We start from the raw sequence: 27,054 nt of genomic DNA on the forward strand, positions 1-27,054 counted from the left end.
CAATTCCTAACGGAGTGCGAGTCAGACAGGAGGAATGGGCATGAGGGGAGGAAGGGGAGGAAATCATTTGCATAGACTGTATGGAATATTGCTACTTATAGAGTGGCAATTAAATAAATCTTGCACTGTGAAAATGAAAAACAGCCTATTCATCGCTTTCTGAGAGAATTACAAAACAAAAGGAGCAACACTCCTCTTCTTGCCCCGTGTTATTGTACTTCCTCCTGCCCTCAATACCTTCCTGCTGTGTTCACTATTCATCCTTTCATCTGTCCTCCCTGTATTTCTTCTTTCTAAGCCTATTTCCTCTCATTACTAATTCACTAGTCATATTTATTGAAGGGGTTCACTCTGAGGGGGATCAATGTCTTATTTACACATTTAGACAGTCTATGGACTGAGCTGCGATTAACTGGCCTATAAAACCTTTACCAATCCCCCAGTAAATCTGCCATCAGGGACATTTGCCTCCTGATAATGTGCATCTCTATGAAAACAAAGAAAGAAGAAGTCTTATTGCTTCAAGAAAAATGGGGCCTTGCAAAGCTATTTATATGCAACAAGGGTGCATTATGAGGCAATTACTGTACCGACCACTGTAACATTTCAATACAGACCTTATAAAAGATACAAAGATTACTGCATTTATGCTGTGTAAGGAAGCATCCATGTATATAATAATGTCCTGTGTTTTGTCACAGAATACAGTACAAACATTATCATGAATTTTATGAATGCATTTTACAGACAGCAATCTCTAAATATTATACAGATTCTACTTGAAAGGCTGCATAAAAACTTTATTTGTGTTACTAAATCAGTTATAAACCATTTAAAGACAAAATTTCTGGATGTCCAGATTTTGCAATGTTGTCCTTGTATTTACATAATAAATACATTATAATGTATTTATAAACATTTTGCTGTATATTGTGTTGTGATTGGTCAATTGGTCAACAACCTTTTGCTCTGGATGGTGATTGGTTCATTGGGGGGAAACATATCAAACATATCAAACCACCTAAAGAAAGTCAGGTTTTAATCTTCATTATTACCCTCATAGTAAGTTGCTGTCTAATAAGCATGAGTCAGTCAGGCAATTTAACCCCTTCAACATGATGAAAAGACCCCTTGTCTGAGCTAAAGGCTAACTTATGGATGCTGGATTGTGACATATTTTTCTATGTGCCATTAAGTTATTTTTTTTGGTTTGAAGAACTTTATTAAAGGTTCCGTGTCTAAAACAACAGTGTGCGGTGAGCAATATTTCTAACTTTTACTCTGAACATGATAAAGATTCTAGAACAAAATAATCTTTGTAAATTTTGGTACCCATTGCCCAACCCCACAATGTAATTATGTAAGAGTTAATTGCTGGCCTAATCACAGCTACAGTGATTTTTCACACCCTCCAGAGCCTCTCTCATTTGTCTTTAAACCCATCTACAAAGTATTAGAGCGCATGCTGCCTTATTAAAAGCATTAGAGCTTGATGTCTGCTTGCAGAGGTCACAACGTGCTGCATATGAAATTGAAGCTACTGATGCATGATTTTTCTTTTCCTCTCTCACATAAAATGCAATTTTCAAAGACCTCACAGGATACTTTTACTTTCTACTCATTTGTTTGCTCTTGAGCTTGGTGTATTACAAAATGGCTGACGGATGATTGAATCTCTGTCATGACTGATTAGTGTTAATATGTTCTGACTGTGTGTCACTTTTGCATGATATCACTTTTGAATCCATTAAGAATGTCACACAAACACAGATTACCTGACTGCACGACTACTCCGGCGCAGACATATGTCCAATTATTTGTACGCAGCTGTTAATAGAGTCAGAAGAAAGTGTGAATTTGTCACAGAGCGAAGAGTACACAAGAATGGGTATAATTGGAAAATGTTTTTGACTTGTAATGAATACACGCATGTTCATTTTCACCTGTGGTGATTCTAAAGAATGGGGTACAAGTAACAATATCACGTCCATGTTTTTTTTCCCCTCTTGCACTCCAATCCGTTCTTTTGGCTCTGCAACAGAATTCAATTACTCTCATACTCCTATATAATCACTTTTCATCCCCAAGGCTTGACAGTTTCCCTGGTCTGACAGAAAGAAGCCTAATTACTCTCTGACCTTGACTCTCTCGCTCTCATTTTCTCTCCCCCTACTCCTCAACAACCGCCAGTCTTTCTCTCCCACCCATATTCAACAAACACCTGTTCAAACCTGTGAACCGCACGAGTGACGACATGACTGCATTTGTACCTTACTACCTCAACACCTGTATATATGAACGCTGACAAACAATCACATACACTGTGATTTTGTATCAGGACACTGGCTACATTTCTGGCCTGGGCCTATATAGGCTTTAACTTTAGGTCTTAATTTACTTCAATTTCATAGCACAGATATAGATGCTCTTACAGTAATTTAAGTCTTTCATGGTCTCAGGCTCTATATCCTTTTTTTTTCTATATGTCTTTAGCTCTGCTGTTCGAACACGATGGGGGATAATGTGTGAAAGTCAAGAATGAATTCAAACAGTGCTGCCTCTGCAGTCATGTCTCCTGTCCCCCTTAATCTTCTTTTCCACGTCAAATTTAATGTTGAGGAGAAAGCTAGGAAAATGGTTCATTAGTGGGGAAGATACACCTTTCCTTTTGCTATTGTTGTTTGACATGAATGCTTTGATGGGCACAATATGAAAACACACCTATAGCCTCATCATAAAAGGGAAGAAAATCAGAGGTGCATCAATGCATGAAAGACAGGCGGCTTTTTTTCACCTGTAAATATGTAATGATGAGAATCTGGGCACAGATAGTGCTGTGTTGTGGACATCAGGTGACTCATTTTCTCACTTTAATATTTAAAAATAATGTTAAATGACCTTAAATGGTTAAAGATGTCTCTCACTAATGGATAGGTGAATTGCATGTAAAGCATCAAACATCTGTTTCAAACTGCTCTTTTTTCTCATTAGGTGCAAGATTTATTCTTCAAGGTGTTTTTGTTTCCCTTATGTTTTTTTTTTTCCCTTGAGAGTTGAATGCATGTCACTCTGGCTGTCTGATGTAGCAGGCTGTATGTTTATACATGCCCGTAACATGTGGTGCAGATAAATATTCAATTGACTGTGGCAATGGAAAACGGTGATCTTAGCAGTATGTGAAATGCAAAAACTGCTGCTTTTCAGCACAGTTGGGAAATAAGATGTTAACCCAAAGTGCCAAAGCGCAACAACCTGCAATGACATGCATGCTACTAGTGTCTACATAGAAAGCAGCAGGTGTTGAGATATCCATACATATTTACCAGTGCTCCAAATAGTAAAATATAAATGCCACAGCTGTTTATTGGCTGGTACAGGAAAATCATATGTAAATAAAAAGAAAGAAAGAAATTGATGTTTTTCGTCATTTGATCACCAATGCCTTTGATTGGTTAGCGAGCAAAAATAGCAGCAATTGAATCTTTCAGCAGTTCCATTCATTTTGACATTGACATCTGAGATGCCTAAGATCTAGAGGGATGCACTGGAAAGGCCGAAGAATGGCATGTCCACTCCACTGGCATGCTGTCATTACAGTCACTCACAGGTGGAGCTGATAAATACCTGTGCAAACTACAGTTATTTGAGTTTTGAACTGAATGTTAATTGTATCTTTTCCCTCTGCAGATAACAGCTCAATGTTAGTAGGTGTTTTGTCCAGAGGTTTCAGTCCTCCCCAATGGTTAATGTAGTTCAAATGGGTGTTGACCAACGTGACCTATAGCAGAAAAAACTGCTTTACATAATTAAAAATGATGGCTAACAATTGGCTAAAGGTTGTTGGGGATACATCATGTCAAATGTCATAGCACTGAACAAGGAATTCTAGGTGCTATAATTGGTGGTAGTGGTGGTGGTGCTGTCAAGGTGTAGTTCAAGTTGTACATTGCAATCAGAATCAGAATCAGAATCAGAATCAGAAATACTTTATTGATCCCCAGGGGGAAATTGTTTAAATCAATCAATCAATTGGATTGTTACAAAGTTTTGCATTGCAAGTATATCTGGTGGAGCTGGTCAGCTTCAAATGACTGTTTATATATCCAAGTACAGATGTTAATGTTTTGCTTGCTTCTGCTCTGCTCGTGTAGCTGATGATGACCCTTTACACTATGTTGAGCCAGAGCTGGGCAATTATTTTCCAGAGACATTTTTATCCCCTAATTTATCTTAACTCTAAAAAATTTACATTTAATGAAATCTTCTGCGAGCATGTGTACCATTTCCTACAGGCAGAGAAGGCTTGCAAATATTTAACTGTATCACCATCTCTGGAGAGGATGAATAGAGGCAAAAATAGCCTTCTGACTCAATCAGAGGAGACTTACTCTCTGATGGGCCTGCATCAATATTTCTACATAGGGCAGAGAAGTCAGTTGTGCCTCTGATCTCGCTTCAGGCATTTTGCTTCAAGTTGTGTCGACTTGCTTTGCTGCGTGTTTTGCATAATTTCGCAAACAGCTCCTCAAAGTTAGCAAAGCTGTTACTAAGCATACTAATCATTAATAGTGCTACTGCAGCAAAGGTGCCCTTTACAGACTAAAAGCACTTTATTACTGCGCTAATAGCTCTTGCTTGATGTCAAAGTCGAGTTTGATTCATGTGGTAAGAAAAGAACTTCTCTAAAATACAAACATGCACTCTGCAGCACCGACAGGAATCAGCTGACCCCCCCCATCCCCCGCGCTGTGAAAAAATGTTTACTGTAAAATAAAGTCACATTTGCCGTGAATGTGAGAAAACACTATCCTTGAGCAAATGTCCTGTTCTGTCCCCTTGAGAGCTGAACTTGGCCGCGGTCTTTATTCTTTAATTAGCTCTCCGAGAGTGACCGGATGACCTGATGTAGGTTTTACTCCCTCGATTTCTCTCACTCTCGAGAGACACAAATCTGCAAGCATTGCCTCTGCCGCTCTCTACCATGCTTTATGCTAACATGACCTCACTCTGCACAGTTTTGCCTGCAAACAGTACAATTTCAAAATCTGATCCAAAGCAGCTTTTAGGAAATGTTTCCATTTTTTTTTTTGTTTTGCAAGCAAACTGCAATGACAAGGAAGCATCTTCATGTTCCTCTTTATTGTGCGCTGTTTCTATGGTGACATGCCCCACCCAAACAACACATTTGATGTGCACTACATTTACAGTAGGTTGCTAAATATGCACCACAGCACAATTAAAAGCAGAGAGCTATTTAAAGCACATGGATTGAAATGATAAAATTAAAATGTAAGAAGACATTCCTTGGATTATTTATTAATATAAAGAAATCATCATAAGCCGGCCACAGCTCAGTCATATCCCGTAGTGTACTGTACATTCTTAAAAAAGCTTGAATTACCAACTGTATATATATATATATATATATATATATATATATATATATATATATATACTGTATGCATGCATATTTATGGAGTATGGAAAAAGGAGTAAAAAAATCATTAGTTTTCCTCCAGGGAATCTTAACACACATTTTTATTCATTCCTTATAATCATCCCACCATAATAAATGTCAGCTATAGGGTCAAAGTAGTTCACACATTTTGTGTTTGAGCATGCGCATCACCACGGATGTGTACGTTATCACACTGCGAGCCATTAGAAACCAGCCCTCTGAGCTTTCCAGGCAACATCAACTGATTTATAACACATATCAAAGCTAATTCTAGTGTCTTCTGCTCCATCTGCAGCACTCATCGATCTGCCTTTTGTATCTCCATAAGCCAGCGTGCCGTACACTAATAGAGGAAGTATAAAGTTACTTTGTGACCTTAATAAAACCTTCACTTTGAGCTTTAGTCTTCCGCTCCCTTTCTGAATCAAGCTGCTCAGCTGCACATTGACATAAGACCAGCTCTGGACAGTATAAATCTGTTCAGCACCCAGATCTACTCCTTTCTATCTCTTCTCCTCTCACATTCCATTTGCTCTGCATGATACTGTGACACGACTTGTCACATAAAAATGCTGGCCTTCTTCTATTGCAGGGTGAGCGTGAGGAAGCATACAAGTGAAAGGATGAAGAAATTGTGCAGCGTGTATAAAAAAAAAATATATACACAGAGGCAAGGTTTGAGGGTTATGCTGGAACCACAATAAAAGATTTGGTTTGACCTGCTTTCAATTGATGCGCTAAAAATGTTGCAAAAACTCTTTCCAGTGGAAGGAAATAAAAAAAAATATTCCAACTCCACAAAAAAGGTCCAACCCAAAGGTCATCTTGTTTCAACAACAGTATTTCCCACATGAAAAAGGCAGAAAGAGATGGAAAAAAATAATACATTCCTGCAAAGCCTTAATATTTAGCAACTTTATGGAAAAATTAGTAATTAGCAAGTTCCTTCAGTGGGTCCCTCAACACAGCAGAACTAGTAAAACTTCTTTCTTTGGCACTTTCCTCATTCCCAAAACACAACAAAGAATGTAGGTTGTATTCACAGCTGACTTTCTGAGGGCTTTGTTCTTCACGTTTCACAATGCAAAGCCGGTAATGCAGTTCCATTCCAGAATGAAAGTTTGATGAAGAACACTCCCTTCCTTCGCAAATTATTCACGACATTTCCAATATAGAAATACAGCTGTATACACAGAGTGGATGGAGAAGTATGCCAGTGAGGCTAATAAAGTCAAATGCGTGTATCCCTGGTAGACATTTTTGTTTAGCAACATGTTAATCCTCAACACGCTACTTTGCGGATCCAGATTTGCAGTTTGTGCTGTGAATGTCAGCAGGAGAGAATTTTAATTTTAATAATGGCTAGCAACTGAAGTCCCTGCACAGAAAGTAGAAGAAACATTGCACATGTGAAGAAAGCCGTATGTGTAACAAAATATTAACAACCTGCTGGTTACAGCTTACACATGCATACATAAGGAAACACAGACTTGTTAAATGGTCCCAGCAGGATGTCCCCAACTCCATACTACATATTAATTAAATCCTGTTTTACAGTTTGAATTCACACTGGAGGAACAGACAAATGTAAGCAACCCAATGATGTCAGTTAGGGCTGAACGATATTAAGAATAAAGTGAATTGTGATTTTTCTTGCAAATATTGCCAGAGTATACAGCGGATATCATAACCTGTCCAACCGTGATAAGTATGCCATATTGAGTGTTGTATGCTGCTAGCATCTTTGTAAGTTTAATAATTTCTTTATTTTCATTTTCCAATATACAATCTAGAGTTTAAGACTTCAATTTTGAAATTTGATCTAGATAGTGAATGTCAGTACTGTAGTGTGTTTGTGGTGTTGTTTGTGTGTGTGTCTGTTGCACAGCTTTTGTGAATGCCATTACATGTTTGTTTGTGTGACAGACTGAGCTCCGGTGACATGAGAAGTGCTAGACTTTGACATGGAAGCTTGTCGGCATCCATCAGAATCACTGCCATTATCACTTCACAGCCCCCCCCTCCGCCCACCATGCACTTTCATTCGTCTTCATCCACCGCTCCTCAGCACTCTTCGTACTCAAAATCTCTCTGGAGATATAATCTTTTAAATTTTTTTCACTCACATCAGAGAGGTGCACAACCTTCCTTTGCTTCATCATTCAACCACATGCACTTCCTTTTTCTTAGTCTGGCAACAAACAAGCGGACGTCAAGTAGACCTACTGCACAGCATGACATCGCCTGACAGATGCTACACTGAACCTATGACAAAAAATGGCCATAGCAGCAAAAATGGAGAGGAAGACGGTAAACTAAAAAGTCCTTCATGCTCAGTCTCAGCCTGAAGCAAAGCATTTTGGGGCTGCAACCCCCGAAATAGTTACTCCACTCTTGGCCAAGCACACACAGCTCAGCAGTAAACCAAAAAAAAGAGAAAAAAAAAGAAAAATAATGGCTCCATTATTGGCTACGTTTCTGCAGCACATGGCTGTCTTTTTATAGCCAGAAGTATTTACACATAAACACAAAAATTCACACTCAGTCTCAATCTCTCTCACCCTCTCTCATGCGCATACATATTCATGTACAGAGCCTAATAAAAATCTGTATGTAAATACTAAATGAGAAACATTATATGCAAGTTAGAGTGCAGATATTAGAAATCACATAGAATGCCTGTTTATTGATTAAATTGAAACCAATATTTTTGCATTTTTCATCATTTTCCAATATGAACATATGAAGCCCCCGGCTTTTAGATCTCCCTTAGTTAATTTAGCTTTCATGACTCAAATGTAACACAAAACAATGTGTGACTAAGCGGAGTGATTCATATTTTTTCTGTGCTAATTCAATAAAAGCAATAATATAATGTTACATGACTGTTTTCTTAAATGTATTGCTGCTTGAATATAATCCAGTTTTCGCATGCATTATGAGTGGGGTGCAGGGATTTTTTTTTTACTTACTGACTCACCTACATTCTGTATATTTTAGAAGATTATCTTTGGAATTATTCTTTAATATGTCTTTGGTTTCCACAGAACCTGTAACCGTGGTAGCCATGACAGGGAAGCTTGTTGTAACATACTTTCCTAAAAAAGAAGAAGAAGAAGGAAACTAACCTTACATGAGACACTGAGCCTGGTCACCATTTAGGACCACCATCTCTGTTCTCACCCACACAATCACGTGTTGTTTCGGTAGTCACAAGTCATCTCTGTACTGTGTTGTAGCCTAAATGTGTGAGGACACGTCTTCAAGCTTTTTTCCTGCACTGTAAAATGAAATGTTCAGGAAAAGGCACCTTTGAAGGACATTTGCAGGGCTCTATATTAATGTCAAAATGTCCACTAGCTAGGTGTCACAGTGAGTGTGACCTTGACCAAAATCAGAACGGGAAAAAAAAACCCCAACATTAAATATCTGTGAACACTTAAAGAGCTGCATGAAGGAGCAGCTGTGAGTATATGATGCTACTGCTGTGAGAGAAGCATCAGTGTGTGGGTGCTGTGCTACATGTGTGATTACATGTGTGTAATCAAGCCTCGGCTCCTCTAAAAAAAAACACCCTGACTTCTTGTTAGTAAGAGTGGGAGACAGACATGTCTGGGCTTGGGGCGCTGCTGCCATTTCAGAGTGAAGTGCACTACAGTGAAAACACACATCAGCAGCCTGATGTAGCTCCTAGGTAGCATGGGGACTACAGACCTGCTTAATATTGCAGACACAGCTTATCTTCAGTTATTCTCTCTTTTCTGTTCTCCCTCTCTGTTGCTTTCAATCTCTGTCCCTTCCTCCATGTTTCTCCTTTTCTCAGCAATTCTTTATGTAAATATATATATATATATATATATATATATATATATATATATATTTACATAAAGAATATATATATATATATTACTCTGCCTTTTTTTCTTTTCACAGTAAATCTTCCTCCTTCTTTTGACGCATGCTTAAATTCACTGCTGTGGGGAAAGACTCCCAAAGGTAATCATGGTAAATTACAGTGTCTTTGCGGCTAGCTTAAAACTTTTTTCCCTATTTAAAGAAAAAAAAATCAATACTATACTTGCCATGTAATCTTGTATTTATTCTGAGTTCTTCATCCTGCAGAACTCTTGAGTTTTGGAGGGAAAAGGAGGGTTCATTTGCATATATTTGCATCCTATTAACACATCAAACCTGCTGACTTGAAAGGGATGCCTTGATTAGGAGCACTACCAAATTATTGTATGTCTTCCTCGTTTCTTCGCCATCCTTGTCCTCTCACTATTTCCTCTGCTAGGTTTCCTAACTGTACAGTATGCATGTTGTGTATTTGTGGCTACATCATTATAGAGAATAATGCTGCAATATTCTTCAGCCTTTGATGTGCCAAACACTTCCTATAACCCCATCCCTGTTCCTCGCCTTCTCTTTTTTTTTTGCCTCTTGCTTTTGTCTTTCACCGTAAGGTCATGACTTTCCTCCTTTGCTTTCGTCAATGTATCACTGACAGGCTTGGCAGAGCTGTCAAACATTTATAGTGTGTGTGTGTCTGCACACCTCTAAACACTTAATATACACACATATATATGTGTGACCAAATGCACTGCTTCGTAAGAGCCTCCTAAAGATGAGACGACTGTGTAGGTGTTGGAATATAAATGGGTCCACATATTTCAGCTCAGTGATTTACATACAGATTTATGTAATAAAATACATGAAGCCTGTCACTCACTTCAAAGTTAACTTGGCTGGAAGTTAAATTATTGTTACAATCTGTGCTTTGACACTGTTTCATACAATGAATACAATACTATAGTAAGTCCATCTATCCATCATCCATTACCCGCTTCGTCCTGCAGTGCAGGGTCACGGGAGGCTGGAGCCTATCCCAGCTATACGGGTGAGAGGTGGGGTACACCCTGGAGAGGTCACCAGTCCATCGCAGGGCAACATATTTAGAACATGATTATGATTATTAGCCCTATTGAAATTATTATTTTGTTGTTGTTGTTTACACCCAGTCAGCAGGAAAAGATCATCAGCTATTGACTGGACCTGAATAGTGAAATGTTAAATTAACGTATTACCTAAGGTGTGTTGGAGTTGTCAGCATTTTCCCTCTGCAAGGTTTTTTATTTGCTGATATCAAAGAAGCAAAAAAGAACCAGAGATAATGTCTAGCTGATGCAATCTGAGTCCTGCACACAACACTTAGAATCAAGATAAACATTATTATTATTTTGACCGTGATTGTCATGTAGGGAAATCCATCATGACAACTCTGCTTTGCCTCTGAAAAAATGTCTTCCATACTCTTGCCAAACTGACCTGTCGGTGGTACATTCAAAGACGCAAACCGCAGGGCTGGGAAACTAAGCCAAAAAGGAAGTGCTACAAGCTGCCATTCCTCAAATAGCCACTTGAGGCTATTAGAGGACCTCCAGCAGTGAGTCAATCCCCAGAGACCAATATGACAAAATGATTCCTTTATAGCAGAAATAAATATGTTTTTTAGCCTGACTTTGTCTCTGTTTATGCACAACTGCTTCACAGTCAAAGGTCACTATTCTTATTAATCAGCCTAGTTAATTCTGCATGTTCAGCTTTGTTTGTTAGTTTTGCAAAGCAATACTAAATAACTGCTGAAAAATCTTAAAAACAAAGAAGGCATAAAAATATATTTTAACTACTTTAAGATATTCTCTATCAAACCATCTCAAGTTGGCACAGGCTGTGACCATTACTCACAGGGAAATGTCTTTGTGATTAATGATTGTAATTTGTCTAAGTACTGCGATTCATAACAGAGTTGAATTTGGCAATTACTTAAAGCTTTCAAATTTTTCTGCTTGCAGTGCACAACTCAATACTCTATCCCCTGTCACATTATTGTATCAACATATCAGACTCCTACAACAGATGGTTTAAACTGTTATGACGCATTCATTTATTGCACCTCATATTAGCACATGTTTATGTTTGCCAGGTGCACACACACACACAGTATACGTATGTTTACAATAAGCATAAATCAGATGTGGTGTTTACCAAACTGAGTAAGCAAAGTCATTTGCACAATTAAACTTGTTAATCTTCCTAATTAAAACAAAGACATTAATAACAATCAATCAGACTCTGAGCATAAGGAATAGCAGAGAGATGACAGCTTGAAATGCCTTAATCACACGCAAACACGCACTAATCAGATATTAGCGCTAGTTTGCTTTTGCATCAACGTAAAGACAGCCATGTTGCCTCCCTGCAAGCATATCTGCAATGAAACTGAAGCCTGCTGGTGCACAGAGATAGCTTATTTCTCAATAAAGTGTCATGACTAATAATAGGCGAGGATGGCCATGTGGTCCACAGCCAAGTACAAACATAATTGGATAAATTGATGAATTCTATAGGATTCAAAGAAAACAACCATCAATTTAACTTAGGCACAGACATGTAGCCTGATAGTGGTTGATCCCTCTTCACTGAACTGCATTCTTTTTATACAATGATTTGATTTTTAACACAATGATTGAGCTGCCAAGAGATCATCAAGCCTTCATTGTGTACTACACTCAACAAAAATATAAACGCAACACTTTTGTTCTTGCTCCCATGTTTCATGAGATGGACTTGAAGATCTAAACTTCATTCCAGATACACAATATTACCATTCCTCTCAAACATTGTTCACAAATCTGTCTAAATGTGTGATAGTGAGCACTTCTGCTTTGCTGAGATAATCCATCCCACCTCACAGGTGTGCCACATCAAGATGCTGATCTGACATCATGATTAGTGCACAGGTGTACCTCAAACTGCCCACAATAAAAGGCCACCCTGAAATGTGCATTTTGTTTCTGCTTTATTGGCGGTCTGGGGACTCAGAACCAGTCAGTATCTGGTGTGACCACCATTTGCCTCATGCAGTGCAACACATCTTCTTCGCATAGAGTTTATCAGATTGTCTATTGTGGCCTGTGGAATGTTGGTCCACTCCTCTTCAATGGCTGTGCGAAGTTGCTGGATATTAGTGGGAACTGGTGCACGCTGTCGTATACGCCGGTCAAGCACATCCCAAACATGTTCAATGGGTGACATGTCCGGTGAGTATGCTGGCCATGCAAGAACTGGGACATTTTCAGCTTCCAAGAATTGTGTACAGATCCTTGCAACATGGGGCCGTGCATTATCTTGCTGAAACATGAGGTGATGTTCATGGATGTATGGCACAACAATGGGCCTCAGGATCTCATCACGGTATCTCTGTGCATTCAAAATGCCATCAATAAAATGCACCTGTGTTCTTCGTCCATAACAGATGCCTGCCCATACCATGACCCCACCACCACCATGGGCCACTCGATCCACAACATTGACATCAGCAAAGCGCTCACCCACACGACGCCACACACGCTGTCTGCCATCTGCCCTGAACAATGTAAACCGAGATTCATCCGTGAAGAGAACACCTCTCCAACGTGCTAGACGCCATCGAATGTGAGCATTTGCCCACTCAAGTCTGTTACGGCGACGATCTGGAGTCAGGTTAAGACCCCGATGAGGACGACGAGCATGCAGTTGAGCTTCCCTGAGACGGTTTCTGACAGTTTGTGCAGAAATTGTTTGGTTATGCAAACCAATTGTTTCAGCAGCTGTCTGAGTGGCTGGTCTCAGACGATCTCGGAGGTGAACCTGCTGGATGTGGAGGTCCTGGGCTGGTGTGGTTACTCGTGGTCTGCGGTTGTGAGGCCGGTTGGATGTACTGCCATATTCTCTGAAACGCCTTTGGAGACGGCTTATGGTGGAGAAATGAACATTCAATGCACGAGCAACAGATCTGGTTGACATTCCTGCTGTCAGCATGCCAATTGCACGCTCCCTCAATGCTTGTGGCATCTGTGGCATTTTGCTGTGAGACAAAACTGCACATTTCAGGGTGGCCTTTTATTGTGGGCAGTTTGAGGTACACCTGTGCACTAATCATGATGTCAGATCAGCATCTTGATGTGGCACACCTGTGAGGTGGGATGGATTATCTCAGCAAAGCAGAAGTGCTCACTATCACACATTTAGACAGATTTGTGAACAATGTTTGAGAGGAATGGTAATATTGTGTATCTGGAATGAAGTTTAGATCTTCAAGTCCATCTCATGAAACATGGGAGCAAAAACAAAAGTGTTGCGTTTATATTTTTGTTGAGTGTAATTAAATCAGCACACAGCAACATACTGATGTTTGGCTTCCACTCCTTACACTCTCATCTCCTTCCAGTCGCCATGTCACCCAAGAAAAGCGCTCTCATTGCTTGTTTCCTAGTTTATATTTGTCTCCCTCCCTCTCTGTCTCCTTCCCAGGCTGTGTTTTCCAATCCGAGGCATGCCGAGTGCTCCTCTTTGTGTCTTGGAGGACTCACTTGTGGAAAGCGGTGCCTTCTCGCCACAATATGCGGTCTCTTATCTGTTTAATTTTCTCCCACCTCGAAAGCATGCCATGGCATCAGCCTTGTTTATTACTGTCAGAAAGACACCAGCAGAACTCCCACTGGTGTGCCATTAATATCGCACAGATGGCAATGAGGGTTTAGAGGAATTGACAAAGCAACAGAGAAGGAGAGAGAGAAAACAGAGTAAGGGAGGGTAGGCTGAGGAGAAAAAAAAAAGACAGAGAATGAGTGGGTGAGAAAAAGGTATTTTCCTTTTAAACAGCAGCCAGGTGGTTTTTATGAATACAGTCACTAAACAGATTTGTCCTTTTTTCCCGTTATGCCAACGCACCTTGACATTGTTCTGCTTATAGACAAACACAACTGTGTACTTAAGCATTCTATATGGTGACCAGCTGACACACCTTTATCCAAGAGGCTTTATCCTGTCAAGGTAAATCCTTGCTGTCAGAAACAATATTGCACAGGATGCAGTGACCCCTTCATACACTCCTTGACTCATGCCAAGCTAAGTGCTGGAATGTTGGTGATCTCCTGGGATGATACACTTGTATGAGTGCTTGCCTATGCTCTTCCAAGGGCCCAGAGTGGAGACTTCAGCACCACGGAGAGCGCCATTTTCTAATGAAAGGAAGGCTACATTATACAACCTCTCAACATTGTGACTGACTAAAGTCTTTACCTTTAAGTATGTTTTGGAGCCGGTAAGCATTGTTTTTGTTACATGCATGTCTTAAAATATTCAAAAAAGTGGCCCTGAAAAGTGAAGAGCCAGGCTCAACACTCATTGGCTAAATTGAGCAATCTTTTATGTTGAACGTATGATAAAATGTATATATTGTGTGGCATTTAAATAAATACAGAATCCTAGCATAATGCTGTATGTGTTTCTGACACATTATCAACAGAACAGTTTGGTTACTGTTGATAAGCTATAGCCCTACCAGGCAAATCCAACTTAAAATCTCAGTTTCTGTTATCAAAAGGCACAAAGCAAAGCGTCAAGTGGCTGTTTGTTGCCCTCATTTAGTTTCCTTGTTCACTAGGGGTATAAGCGTGTGTTATTGCTGCTATGTTGTCAATTTCACCCATGCTTTTTGTTAATTGGCTTGTCACTGCGAGTGTATGAGCAGGAATGGTAACATTAAGTATTCCTGTGTGCACCTGTGAGGGCTGAGTCAATCTGGTGGCGCTGGTCCGTGGCTGAACGCTCAGGAAAAGCCCCCGAGGTCACAGAGGAAGACACAAGGCTGCAGAGACATGAGCGAGCATAAGGGAGAACTGTGAGTAAGGGAAGAAGGATTATACTCCAGAAGGATGTGGTTTTTCTGCTGTATAACTCCACCCCACCTAGCTCATTCTTTATGATGTGCCAGAAAACGCAGGGATTCCTGGCAAGTGATGGATGCACTGTGCTGCATTATGCAGCTTTGTTGCGAACCTACATTTCTTTGCAGTAGTCTTTTTTTTTTAAATCAAGGTAGTAATATATCTGAGTGTTCAAACCCAGCTAAATCCCATGCTCCTGTATCACAGATATTAGCAGAAGAGAGACATAGAAGATAGAAACATAGAAGATAGAAAAGGAATGAGAATGCAAAAAGAAAAAGAGGAATACAGGAAACTATAATGTCTGAAAAAATGTTTTCTAAAAAGTGTTAGCACTAAACCTGCAGGATGATTTCACAATTTCTTTCAGAGAAATGATGGTGAGAGGAGGTCAGCTCTGTGACCTGCTACACTGTCCTTTAGCTTCCAACACCTAAGCTGTGCCAGCGTGTGTGTGTGTGTGTGTGTTTGTGCATCTATGTGTCACATATCTGTTTCTGCCCTCCGGAGAGTGCCTGTGTCAGACCCTGGTCTCATTGGCGGTGGGCTTTGCAGGGATCTCTTCCAAACCCTCGCTACCTCCACTTGCCAGGTGAGATTGCCTTTCTATCCCTTTGGAATAGCCTCTCAACACAGGGCAATGAGACGGGCTTAGCTAACTAGACTGAGGGACACGCTTTCTGCCTGGTCGCTCTGGCGGGAGGAAGTAAATAATCAACTAGCCAGAAATCAAATTCATTGCTTCTCTTAAGACAGAATAAACAAACAGAGGCATGTAAGAAAAAGTAAAGCTGAATCTCACAGTGCCTTTGGCTCAACACAATGACTACAGCAAACAGCCAACAAGGGACTGTGAAAGTAAAGAGATAAACTGAAGTGAAGGTTGGATGGACAGATGACTTTCATACAGACATACTCAAAACTAGTACTTACACTTAAACTATCATTAGAGTTTTTGGTCTCTGTGGGAAAATTGTACTAAGTTGAAAATGTAATTAATCAAACCCAGCAACACGTACTTTTATAACTGACTATGTTGGCCTCTTGCCATGTTCTGAAAATATTATCTTAGCTCACTGACTAATTTACTGGTTAGCTGAGCACTAATGATTGAATGCTTGCGCCCAAAGCTGTGCGTTTGTGTGTGTCTGTGTGCGACAGGACAAGCAGTCCCTATGCCTCCCCTTTGCAACCATCCCAAAAGCTTGACAAACAACAACCCATCGTGCACCGACGTGGCACTAAACAGCGCTCTGGGGGACAATCTGTGCTTGTTTTACAACTGGTTGGGAATGCCACCTGATACTTGAGTTATGACTCTTTTGGAGAAAAATCATTGCAAAAGGGATCAAGTTTCATCTCACAAATAAAAATGATTAATTCAGTGACAAAAGGTACCACAAGCCTCCTCAATATATCCCTATTAAATGCCTGAATTGATCACATTTTTACAACCTGATTTGTCTCAATTTGTTTTAAACACAAATTGAATCAGATTAAGCATTGATCCCTAGCCTGTGCTGAAATTTGTCATTCTTTGGGTGATGAGGATAAATTAATGTCTGACAGCATGTCAATTGAAGCACGATGTATCCTCTTTTTTTTCTTTTATGTGAATTTTTCACACAAGTCACTCAAAAATCCATTTACAATTTGACTCCAAAACTGGCTGAATCATTACTTTATTTTAATCAGTGCCAAATTATTAAAGTTACCCTCTCAACTCTAAATGTTATTTTTAGGCGAAGCAATTAACACACTTCACAGTTTTACTGCATTATCATACCAGCTGTTATGCAGATTCAGAGTGAATGCTATATTGCTTCATGGTCCATATTATTCTTTTAGAAAGCTCATTGCCACACGATTAAGCAGTGGAGATCAACTCAGTGCACATTTCTCCTCTTCCTCTGTACCTCATCGCACGCATTAACATTCACAGACGATCCAAGGCCGTCCCGGCATACATTGCAAACCTTTAACAGCTAAACTTGTCCACAGATTATGCTGTCATGGCAACGGAAGCGAGCTGGGGAGGAGGGCAACAGTCCTCCTCCATTTTCAACTTCTCATCCACCTACACCATGAGCTCTGTCTCTCTCTCTATCTCTGTTCTGCTACCCGTTTTCTCTCTACTGTTTCTTGAATCACAACCGAAAGCTGATATTGTTGCAGACTTCCATGACTTTTGACTGAAGAACATAACAGACTAAAAACTGCAGAAGGCAGACAATACATCAAGTGTTTACATGCACTTAACCAGACAGAGGTCTTGTTGACTGCTCAGAGTAAAGGAAAATGTAGGTTTGTAGAAAAAAAAGGGGTTTAGGAAAAAAAAAACTGGTGCAGTTACCCTTTTCTGGCTGAAACTAGTGTCTGGCCAGATATCCAGCAGCCTTCAGGGAGCAGCATTCCATATCTGTGTACTTGGACATTCCATAAGCTGCACAGATTTGTCATGTACTTGTATGTCCGGCCAAGACTTATGCCAAGACCCAGCTGGGGTCTTACTACTGGCCTGCAGCATGCAAGTTGACTTTTAAGTAGAAGTTTTGTTCTTGTTACAAAATGACACACCTCCTAAGGTGTGAGACTTACCCAGTAATTTGCTGTGTTGTGTTCATGTCAACACCGTGTTTGCACAACTCATTTTTCAGCTTTGTTCATATTAAGTTAATTGAGTCTTTCTTGCATTGCTTGTCTAAAATACACAACACACACAGGCACGCACACTCTCACGTGTGTACGGATGTATACTTGTAGCTCAGGGGAGGCAAAACAGGCTCTTTGAAAACAGGTCGGGTGGAAGTCCTGAGGTTAGATTTTGAAAGAAGTTGTTCTGGGACTTAATTAGTAAAGGGCCCCACATTTGAACGGGCTAAGTGCCCATGAGCTCTACTCTCAAATCTGGGACAGCTAAGGCGCGCACACACACACACATAAAATGGCAACACCCATGCATTCATGCACACATACTCCCCCAGCTGCACAAAGATAAGCCACAGAAAAATGGTTCCATTAAGTGAAATCAAACGAAGGAGCAGCCTCTATAGATGATGCCAACACCATCTATCGTTTGAGTATAAAATACCTACTCCCTATTGGCTTGATGGGATGATCCAAACACTTTACAGCTCTGCCGTGGATGGCAGCTGTCAGCTCAGATTCATAATAGTCATTGATCTGCGTGCTCGGTATCTTCTAAAGAATTCTTCCCTGCCCATGGAGTCTTTAAATGTGAGGCTTTCTAAGAGGTGGAAACAGAGGTTGACAATCATCCTATCCTCCTCTTAATTGATCATTTTACATTTATGACCCAAAAGGGAGCCAGAAAATGTGGTCTCATCACAGACAACCATACACACAGCAGACATGACATCCCGTGAGCACAATGGATCTTACTGTTGGATGCTCTTGGAAGAAAAAAGGCAAACAGAGAGCAAAGGAGAGGTAAGAAGCTGAGGCATTTACATAATATTATCACTTACTTGCAGTGCTTGTGAGGCCCGCTGAGTGTCTCGATGACAAAGCATTCACCACCGTTTAGGCAGTAGGCCAAGTCCTTCTCATGACAGGGTTTGAAATGCTCCGAGTGCAACGGAGGGACTGTAGGAGATGCTGCAGAACAAACAAAGAAAATCTTGTTAGTCACAATGAATCCTCTAAATATATAAAATCATGCATTGTGATGGTGTCAATTCATCTTGCAGCATCCTGTTACTCCTCAAGCTGTATTATAATTGTCTTTTCTCTTCACAGTTCTGGAAATAAATCATTGCATCATCTAAAACTGCAGTGAGAGAGAGTTTTCCAGCAACTCCACCCATAGATCCATAATAACAGTATGCTACTGCCTCATAACACACTGCACACAGTGGATAATACCGACAGAGTATTGTTTGTTTAGACCCTGCAATGTCACTGCCAAAAGATGGATGGAGGACAGGTAATAATCTGTCCCGCTGTGATTAATACTCCATGGTCACACTGGTGCTGTGTGAGAGCTTGACTTCTCCCGGTGATTTATCACAACATGCATGGCTGACTGTGATAGTACACATTTCTAAAGGGGAATCTATGTGTATTAATGGACAATCCTATAATTGATAAATTATTAAGTGAAGCACCACTTGCTTCAAAAAAAGAAAACATCATCAATTAATGGCTTTAAAAGCAATTTGTTGAGCATAATTTACAACACATGTGAAAATGTTGACAAAGTACATTGGCAGTCAGCCTTCAGCAGTGTTTTGAAACCCTGAGATGAGTTGGTCAAGTTGGCGTGGAGACGTGACGAGCAATCGGATCCTCATCGCAGCTGATGTTCTTAATAAATACCACACAGCAGACTGCTGACGGTTTCCTTTGTGCTTACAAATGAAAAATGAGTCTGCTAAGAGCTCTCATTAGCCCAAGCTCAGCCATGTTTTTTTTTAAAGCAGCTCGACCAACAGTGATGAGCCAGAACTTTATGCTTCAGCGATTAAGTATCAGTTTCACTCAAAGGATGTTATTTCCACTAGTGTGCTGATTACTGTATTAGGTTGTTATTTAATGGAGTGTGGAAAATAAAGCCAAATGAATGGAAGATTTTTCAATCAAGGGAGATTAATAATGGGCAGTGTTTGTATGTTTGTGTGGGGTTGAAGAGAGGTAAGTTACTTCAATATGACCTCACATCCCTTAATCAGCAGTTGCAGGGGTGGCAGGGGTGTGGATAAAAGTTATGAGACGCTGGGTAGAGAATGGGCTCCTGGGACATTCCACCGCCTTTGGTAATTGGTTGGTGAGGGACTAAGAAGTTAGGGCATGAACTGTGGTTTAATGTCAGCAGGTTGGACTTCAAAGTAAAGCTTGTGTACGCAATTATTTATTAACTTTGGCGCTATTGCTCTGTAGTACTGTGTAGCAAAATGCCACAGATTTTACACGTTTTACTCAGAATAAATTACAGACCAACAGAATTTTTTGCATTCTTGCTAGTTGCATTTGAACTTACAAAACGCTAGAGCAAGATAGAAAAGGACAAAACATATGCATGAAAAGGTCCCTAGGACTTGGACTCTGGGACTCAGACTAATGGAGTGCTCACTATCCATTGATAAAAGTTTCAATTTGGTTCCACAGCAATTAACTCACATTTAATATTAATACTAATGAGCTAATACTGTAACAGGCTTGTGAATGTGGGGCTGGAAATAAGGATGGTGAGTGTGCGGTCCACAAAACTCTCATGCAGGATTGTAACAGCTTGTCACATAAGGAAAGTCCCAATCTATAGCTATGGAACAGCTGGTGCAAACGTTTTTCCACAGTTATTAAAATACAATATACAAACTAGAGTACAGGACAATTCATAATTAAAGATACTCGATTTGTCCACACATTCTTGGCCGACATTGTCACATATGCAGACATTCAAACAAAGGCCAGACTCACAAAGCACAGCTGTATCATTCTCTGCACTTCCTCTGAAACACTACTAGATTTTTTTAAAACATAAAGGATTTCCCCCACAGACATGATTTCCTGCTTGGAGTGGGCTGTGCTGTTTTGTTAGCTTCGGCGATAAGTGACAGAAGAGCCATTTGTCGTCATTTCTCTTTGTTTTCTGTTGACAGAGTTGTCACAACGCACTGTAGGTTGTTTAGCTTAATACTCGTCACCTGTCAGCTCAGACTCCGTACGTGCTCAAAGAATTATATGATTAAAAAAAAGCAAAAGTCAGTTGCAAACAAAAACAAACATTCAAAAGCAATGCTCACAGAAGGCAGGCGTCAATCACCTCAGAAGAAAACAGTCCAATTTACTCCACTGTGTTGTGAAGTGAGACACACAGAAAAGGCATCACAAGGATCAATAAACCATTGGACGCCGGACAACACAAGACTCCACTTGAACCTCTTCTTTCCCGTCTTGCGTCTCACTCTCTCTGCTCGCAGCAGGAAAATGAGGAAAGAATGAGGAATCTGCTGATTTTGACCTTTTTTGTCAAAGCTCTACTTAGTGCAGAAACTCAAGCTGCATCCATTTACGGAATAAATAAAAAAAGATCAATCAAAGACCTTTCTAAACTTCTAAATATGACGCTGACTCTTGAGAAGAGCTGAATATGCCAAAGGAGATGAATCCAATAAATCAGTGGTGTGTGCAGGTGATGCAGTATTCATGATTTAATTATTGTTCTTCCGTTTTGTAAATCCACATCAGCAGGCAGAATATATAGGATGAATTTCACCCCATCTCCTACAAAAAAGGTGTTCATAATACTAATTTGCATCGCCAAATACATTTTGCTCAATGACAAAACTGACACTAGAGACCTGAGTTTGCATCCTGTGTGCGAGTTTAAAACTCTTAGCATGCATTAGGTAATAGACTTCTACGTATGTGTCTTCACAGCTCTATTTCCCATTCAGAATATAATGGGTATATCTGTGGCATATGGGACATTATTGTTGTAAAACCTTGTTTTGTACCTACATTGAAGTGAGCTACAAACCAGAAAAAACACCTATATTTTCACAGAGAATATGAATAAATTAATTTAAATATGCTCCGTGCAGAAAGTGCAGTTAGACCGTTAAATTGTCAAAGATTCTGCAGTCTAGACAAAACAGAAAAATCCAAAAGTGTTGCAAATGAAATGCACAGATCTTTTCTTTGCTGCCGTTTGCAATCTTTACAAAATTAATTAACTTCAGAGGGCCAGTTCAGCAAAAAGTGCTTAAGCACAGTTAAAGTCATATTTTATCAAGGGCTAACCATTACCCACAAAGCATTGATTAGGCATTAATCTATGTGATGATGTGGCAAACATGTGGCTTTGGTACGGAAGGCAGAAGTACCTACATGGCTGAGAGCACTCGGGAGATGTGATCATCATAATGCAAATCTTGACAGAAATATTCCACCTCCTCTCTGTACTTTCCTTCCTCTCATTAAATGCATGTGTTCCAATACAAAGATGTGTTTGAGCAGCTACAAAGTCCCCTGTGCAGGCATGTAATAGTGTCCTTCACGGGTGACATTCCCCCAGAGTGGCAAACCAACAGCCCGGCAGCTATGCTAACTGATAGCAAAGGTCTCTGGCAGGCTACCTTTGCCCTGCCTGATTATCGATTGTCCCTGAGAGCAGGAATTTATACTCACAGATGTAGGGACTAGAGAACAAAAGATAGAAACAGAAAGTAAACATAGTGTTTTGTGGTCAAAAAGTATATAAAGAATGGAGTACCGGTGGAGCAGTTCAAAAGCACAAGAGCGAGGCATATCTGTAGGCAATAAAGCTAACTGTGTGATTGCTGGTGTGATGCAGTGTAAGCTTTGAGTGCCGTTTTACAGTAGTAAATTACACAAAGGATGGCTCGGTTTGGGGCTAACGACATATAAACTACCAAAATAATAAGTACATAGTAGCAGAAAGCTGTTGGGAGATGCCAGGTTTTGGTTTAAAAAGGGCTACATTTATCAGTTAGTTATCTCAAAAGCTACGTTCATACTTATATGCCATATCTAGTGGGCACTTAGTAAATTGAGGGAGAAAAACTGTGTCTAAAGCAAGAAAAATCCAAAATAAGGGAAAACTGGGGTGCCACATTGGAAAGAAAAAAGTACAGTGGTCCCTCGCTATAACGCGGTTCACCAACACGGCCTCGCTGTTTCATGGATTTTTTTAGTGCAATTGTGCATGCTTTTTTTAACAGTGTTAACACAGCATTGTGATCTGTGTTCTGTGTCCTGATTAGTGCATTGTGTTCTGCATCCCGATTGATTGACAATGGTCTACAGCCAATCTCCTCCGTGCCGTGTCACCTGTAAAGTGCAGAATGTGCACTGAAGACAGGTTTTGATCTTTGGTTTTGTTCTACAATGCTGGACTTATTTTCCTATGACGGTTTGAACTTTCACAGTGTTTAAAACAAGAGAAAAGTGTGTTAATGCCTGTCTGAGACACTTTATAAAGTGTATAAAGTGTGTAGTGAGAGGCTTTACAGCCTTAAAACATCTATAATAATCGTAAAAAATAAAGCTGACTACTTGCCTATTGCGGGTTATTTTTGGAACATAACCCCCCCGATTAACGAGGGTCCACTGTACAACTAAAACTAGGCAACACTGACAAGGCCAAGTACACATATACAAAAGGGAATTATGGTAGTGGGAATACATTAAACAATACAATAACACAACTTGCTTATATAATAGCGCTACACCTAAGAAGTCTGATCACCAAGTTCTGGTGATGTGGCTGTAATGGTAAAACTGAAATTTCAGTGTGTGGTTGTAGCGTTGCTTGGAGTGCTGTGTGATAATTGACACTGTGAAGCTGATGTTTTTACAGCGTGCACATTTAAAATGGATTATTTATCTATTTAATGCCTAGGCTCTGGCTTTAATTGGTAGCATACAGTCATCTGATGGTGCATACGGAGACAAAGGTGTCAGAACCACATGAAAGCCTCAGATAGTTTTATCCCTATAACTTTCAAATCTCTCCTCTCCACAGATCTCACTAACATGACTTTTAACATATCTTAGCATAGCGTTATACTGTATGTCTACCAAAGTTTAAAACAACTGCAGAACCTTGACTTGAGAGATGCTGTTGATGCAACTCGTACTTGCAAACTCGAACATGGTGACGAGTCACGATGAGCCCAAAACAGCAAATTATTTTCACCTCAAGAAAAAAGAATCTACAACCATATGTGATCAAAAAACATGAAATATCAAAAACAACTCAAAAAATATGATTCACAGGGCATGAATGAAGCTGAGAATTCATAGAAACATCCAAAAGCTTCTTATCATAGCCGCCAGTCAGATACTTCTAGGTCGGCTCACTCAGTTTGGAGTCCCCCTAATCAAAACAGACTTTTCAAACACACCCCAGGCATGCTCAGCAAACAATCCCTCAATAAATAAAGGTCAAAAAACACACATTTCTCCTCTGCTAGTCCATCTCCTTCTCATCCCATACAGCCTATTCTTCCTAAATCCCACTTACTGCACTGGCATCCTTTTATATGTTTATCAGTAACCTTCCATTTTACCAGCAGGGTAGTTTCCTTTTTTCCTTAACAAGAGCACCATTTCATTCTTTCTCAACAGAAAACACTGACGCAGATATATATTCTGCAATATACAAGATATGTGTTTGCTTTGCAGTATACATCAGCAAAATAGGTGTGTGTCAAACACTTCAGAGGTGCCATTTAGCCATCTGCAGGTACTGAAAATATTACAGAGATATGGATAATAAGATTCACTGTCACACTGACGTTCATCCGATTGCTCAAATTCAATTCCCGTGGCTTCACTGTGGCTGTTGAGGATAGCATCATTGTATCGCACAATCCAATAAAGACAGCGGCGCACGTCACTTCATTCTTACACAGCAGCAGCTGTATCCAATAAATATCCACTACGTCATCTGCACTGATAACAACACTGCTGGGATAACAGCACCCTGTCTGTGATGTGGTGCGTCTTTGAACAGCTCTATTGCATATTCATTTTGATAGACTTCTGTGTGGCAGCCATAAATTGAAAAATTTTAAACCATGATATTTTTTTTTTTAATCAAAGTTGTCACAATGTATTGCTGCACGTCCTGCTGCAGACGAGGCCATGGAATTTACAAGAATGTAGCAGCTGTCTCATTTAATCCGGTGAATGTGTTTTACTTTACTGTGTCTGTGTTGTCTATGTCTGTGTGGACTCTTGGGTGTTACACAGAGGCAGCAGAGCCTAAGCCACAGCACTCCCTGCATTGCAGATACTTGGCCCGGTGTGGCATGGCACAGATAGATGTGTGTGTGTGTGTGTGTGTGCAGGCCTCCGACTGTACAGCCAAACAAAAACAAAATGGCAGCGTGTCAAGATAGCTCTGCGGTCAACAACAGGCTAATCATGGAAATCTGATACTACCTGTTTTCTCCTGCGTGCTCTCTCTCTCTCTCTCTCTCTCTTCCTTCCTTGCTTTCTCCTCACAAACACACACACATAAATGCACTCCAGTGGCTCATTTTAAACACACCTGCTCAGCGCAGATAGGACCCACTACCACTGCTAATCTGTCTGTGTGTCAGTCAGCCCTGCCTGGCCCATAAAGTCCTCGCACTCCTTTCTCTGTTCAGATTGTATTCAGAGGGCACCTCCAGGCTTCGCCAAATAAATAGCGCTAAGTATCAGGCCTCATTCCGTCCCCTGGCCATCTGGCTCTATAGTGGAGAAATTCATTACTCTCCAGGTGATAGCTGCAGCACACTCTCTCTGGATTGGCTTTGTATCCCTGCAGGCTCCATTCTGACACTGGAGATTATAATCACACACACACACACTGGCTGCTAATGTGAATGCAGAAACCACTGCTCATACCAATGCTTTCCATCCTGCTATTATTATCATCTCTATTTCAGCTAGCACTGCAACAAACAGGTGCTGCTATTTATACAGTGCTGATTAAAGTACTGAGTTTCAGTGTTGGAGTGATAGGATTATATCATATCTCAATTCCCTCAAAGCCCTTATCAATTTTATTCAGGTTCAGCTTTCAACAGTTTCACTGAAAAAAGAATTATTATATAAAACTCCTGTTTTGCCAAAGAGATTAACTTTGCCATTATCTAAAGTTCTTCTTTCTCTTTTGGAAAATTGACATTTAAAACGAAGGGGGTTTTTTTCATGATCTTCCAAATCTAAATTTAGTAACTTGTCTGTCTAATTTCTTCCCCATGACTGCGTGACTACAGTTCCCAAAAAAAAGTGCTTTACAAATAAAGGTCACCAACTTTCTTGCCTAATTATAATTTCACAGCTTTCCTTTCAAGTGTTTGTTTAGAGATGATAGGTCTAGTCAGTACAGGAGACTGGGGAAAAAAAAACAAAAAAGGCTTGTATGGGATTGTATTCAGGTCAAGTGACTTTCAGCATCACTTCATTTTGGCAGATGAAGCCACTCTAAAAATCACACAGTAGTGTGATGTATATCATCCTAGATCCTTTCCCCCTCATCTTTTTCTATCTCTTCTATGTATAAAAATCACCTACCTCTGACTAATTTTTCAGTTTTTTTATGGCTCTAATTTACAATCAGTGTGTTTTTATGGGCTGTTGAAAGTTCAGCATTCTCAGAATGTTACAAAAAAAACAGGCCTGTGACATTTTGTATGATGCATGAGCGTGTCATGCTGTTTGCTAATTTGGCTTACCCGTAACATTTAAGAAAAAACACAATCCCCTTCATGGATGCCGCTATAAATATAGAGTAAGTTCTTGTTGCTCTACTGTGGTCCCAAGAATCTTAAAGGAAAGACTATTATAAATTACATTATTATCATTATAATACAGGTAACATTCTGCTACATAACAGGTCATATGGCAGGTTCTAGATCTGCTGCTTATACTCTTTTTTTTAAATCACTCAATAGTCCATCTTTCCAGCAGAATGTTTTTTCTTCTCTCCACCCTCATCTCGGGGGAGATGCCTAGATACAAACATAAGCTTATAGTGATTTGCATCGTCCATAAGATTATGCAGATAGATAGACAGACAGATACTTTATTGATCCCTGAGGGGCAATTCAGGTAATGCTATGTATATGCTAGCACAGCAAGTTAATCATCATATCACTTAGTAACCACTTTATATCCAAGATGTAGTCAGCTACATGCTGGCAGCAGCAAATATCAGCACCCGGGTGAGCATTATTATCTAAGCTGCAAAGCTCAAAGATTAATTTTGTTTTAGCTGTGTTTGAGTAATATAATATAAAGCAGCAGGCTGGAAATGGTTAAAACACCATTACATTGGTTGGTCTT

The 27,054-nt window shown here is 40.0% G+C and overlaps 1 protein-coding gene across 1 annotated transcript in view; it reads right to left on the reverse strand.

Annotated features, from left to right (window-relative positions):
- The window catches only part of nrg3a (neuregulin 3a), a 270,445-nt gene that overhangs the window by 89,222 nt on the left and 154,169 nt on the right, over window positions 1-27,054 (reverse strand). Inside the window, exon 2 of the mRNA XM_028424101.1 lies at window positions 18,717-18,846. Within this exon, the coding sequence (XP_028279902.1) occupies window positions 18,717-18,846 (130 nt within the window). The remainder of the gene's footprint in view (window positions 1-18,716; window positions 18,847-27,054) is intronic.

The sequence above is a fragment of the Parambassis ranga genome, chromosome 15, assembly GCF_900634625.1.
Source record: "Parambassis ranga chromosome 15, fParRan2.1, whole genome shotgun sequence".
Taxonomy (NCBI): domain Eukaryota; kingdom Metazoa; phylum Chordata; class Actinopteri; family Ambassidae; genus Parambassis; species Parambassis ranga.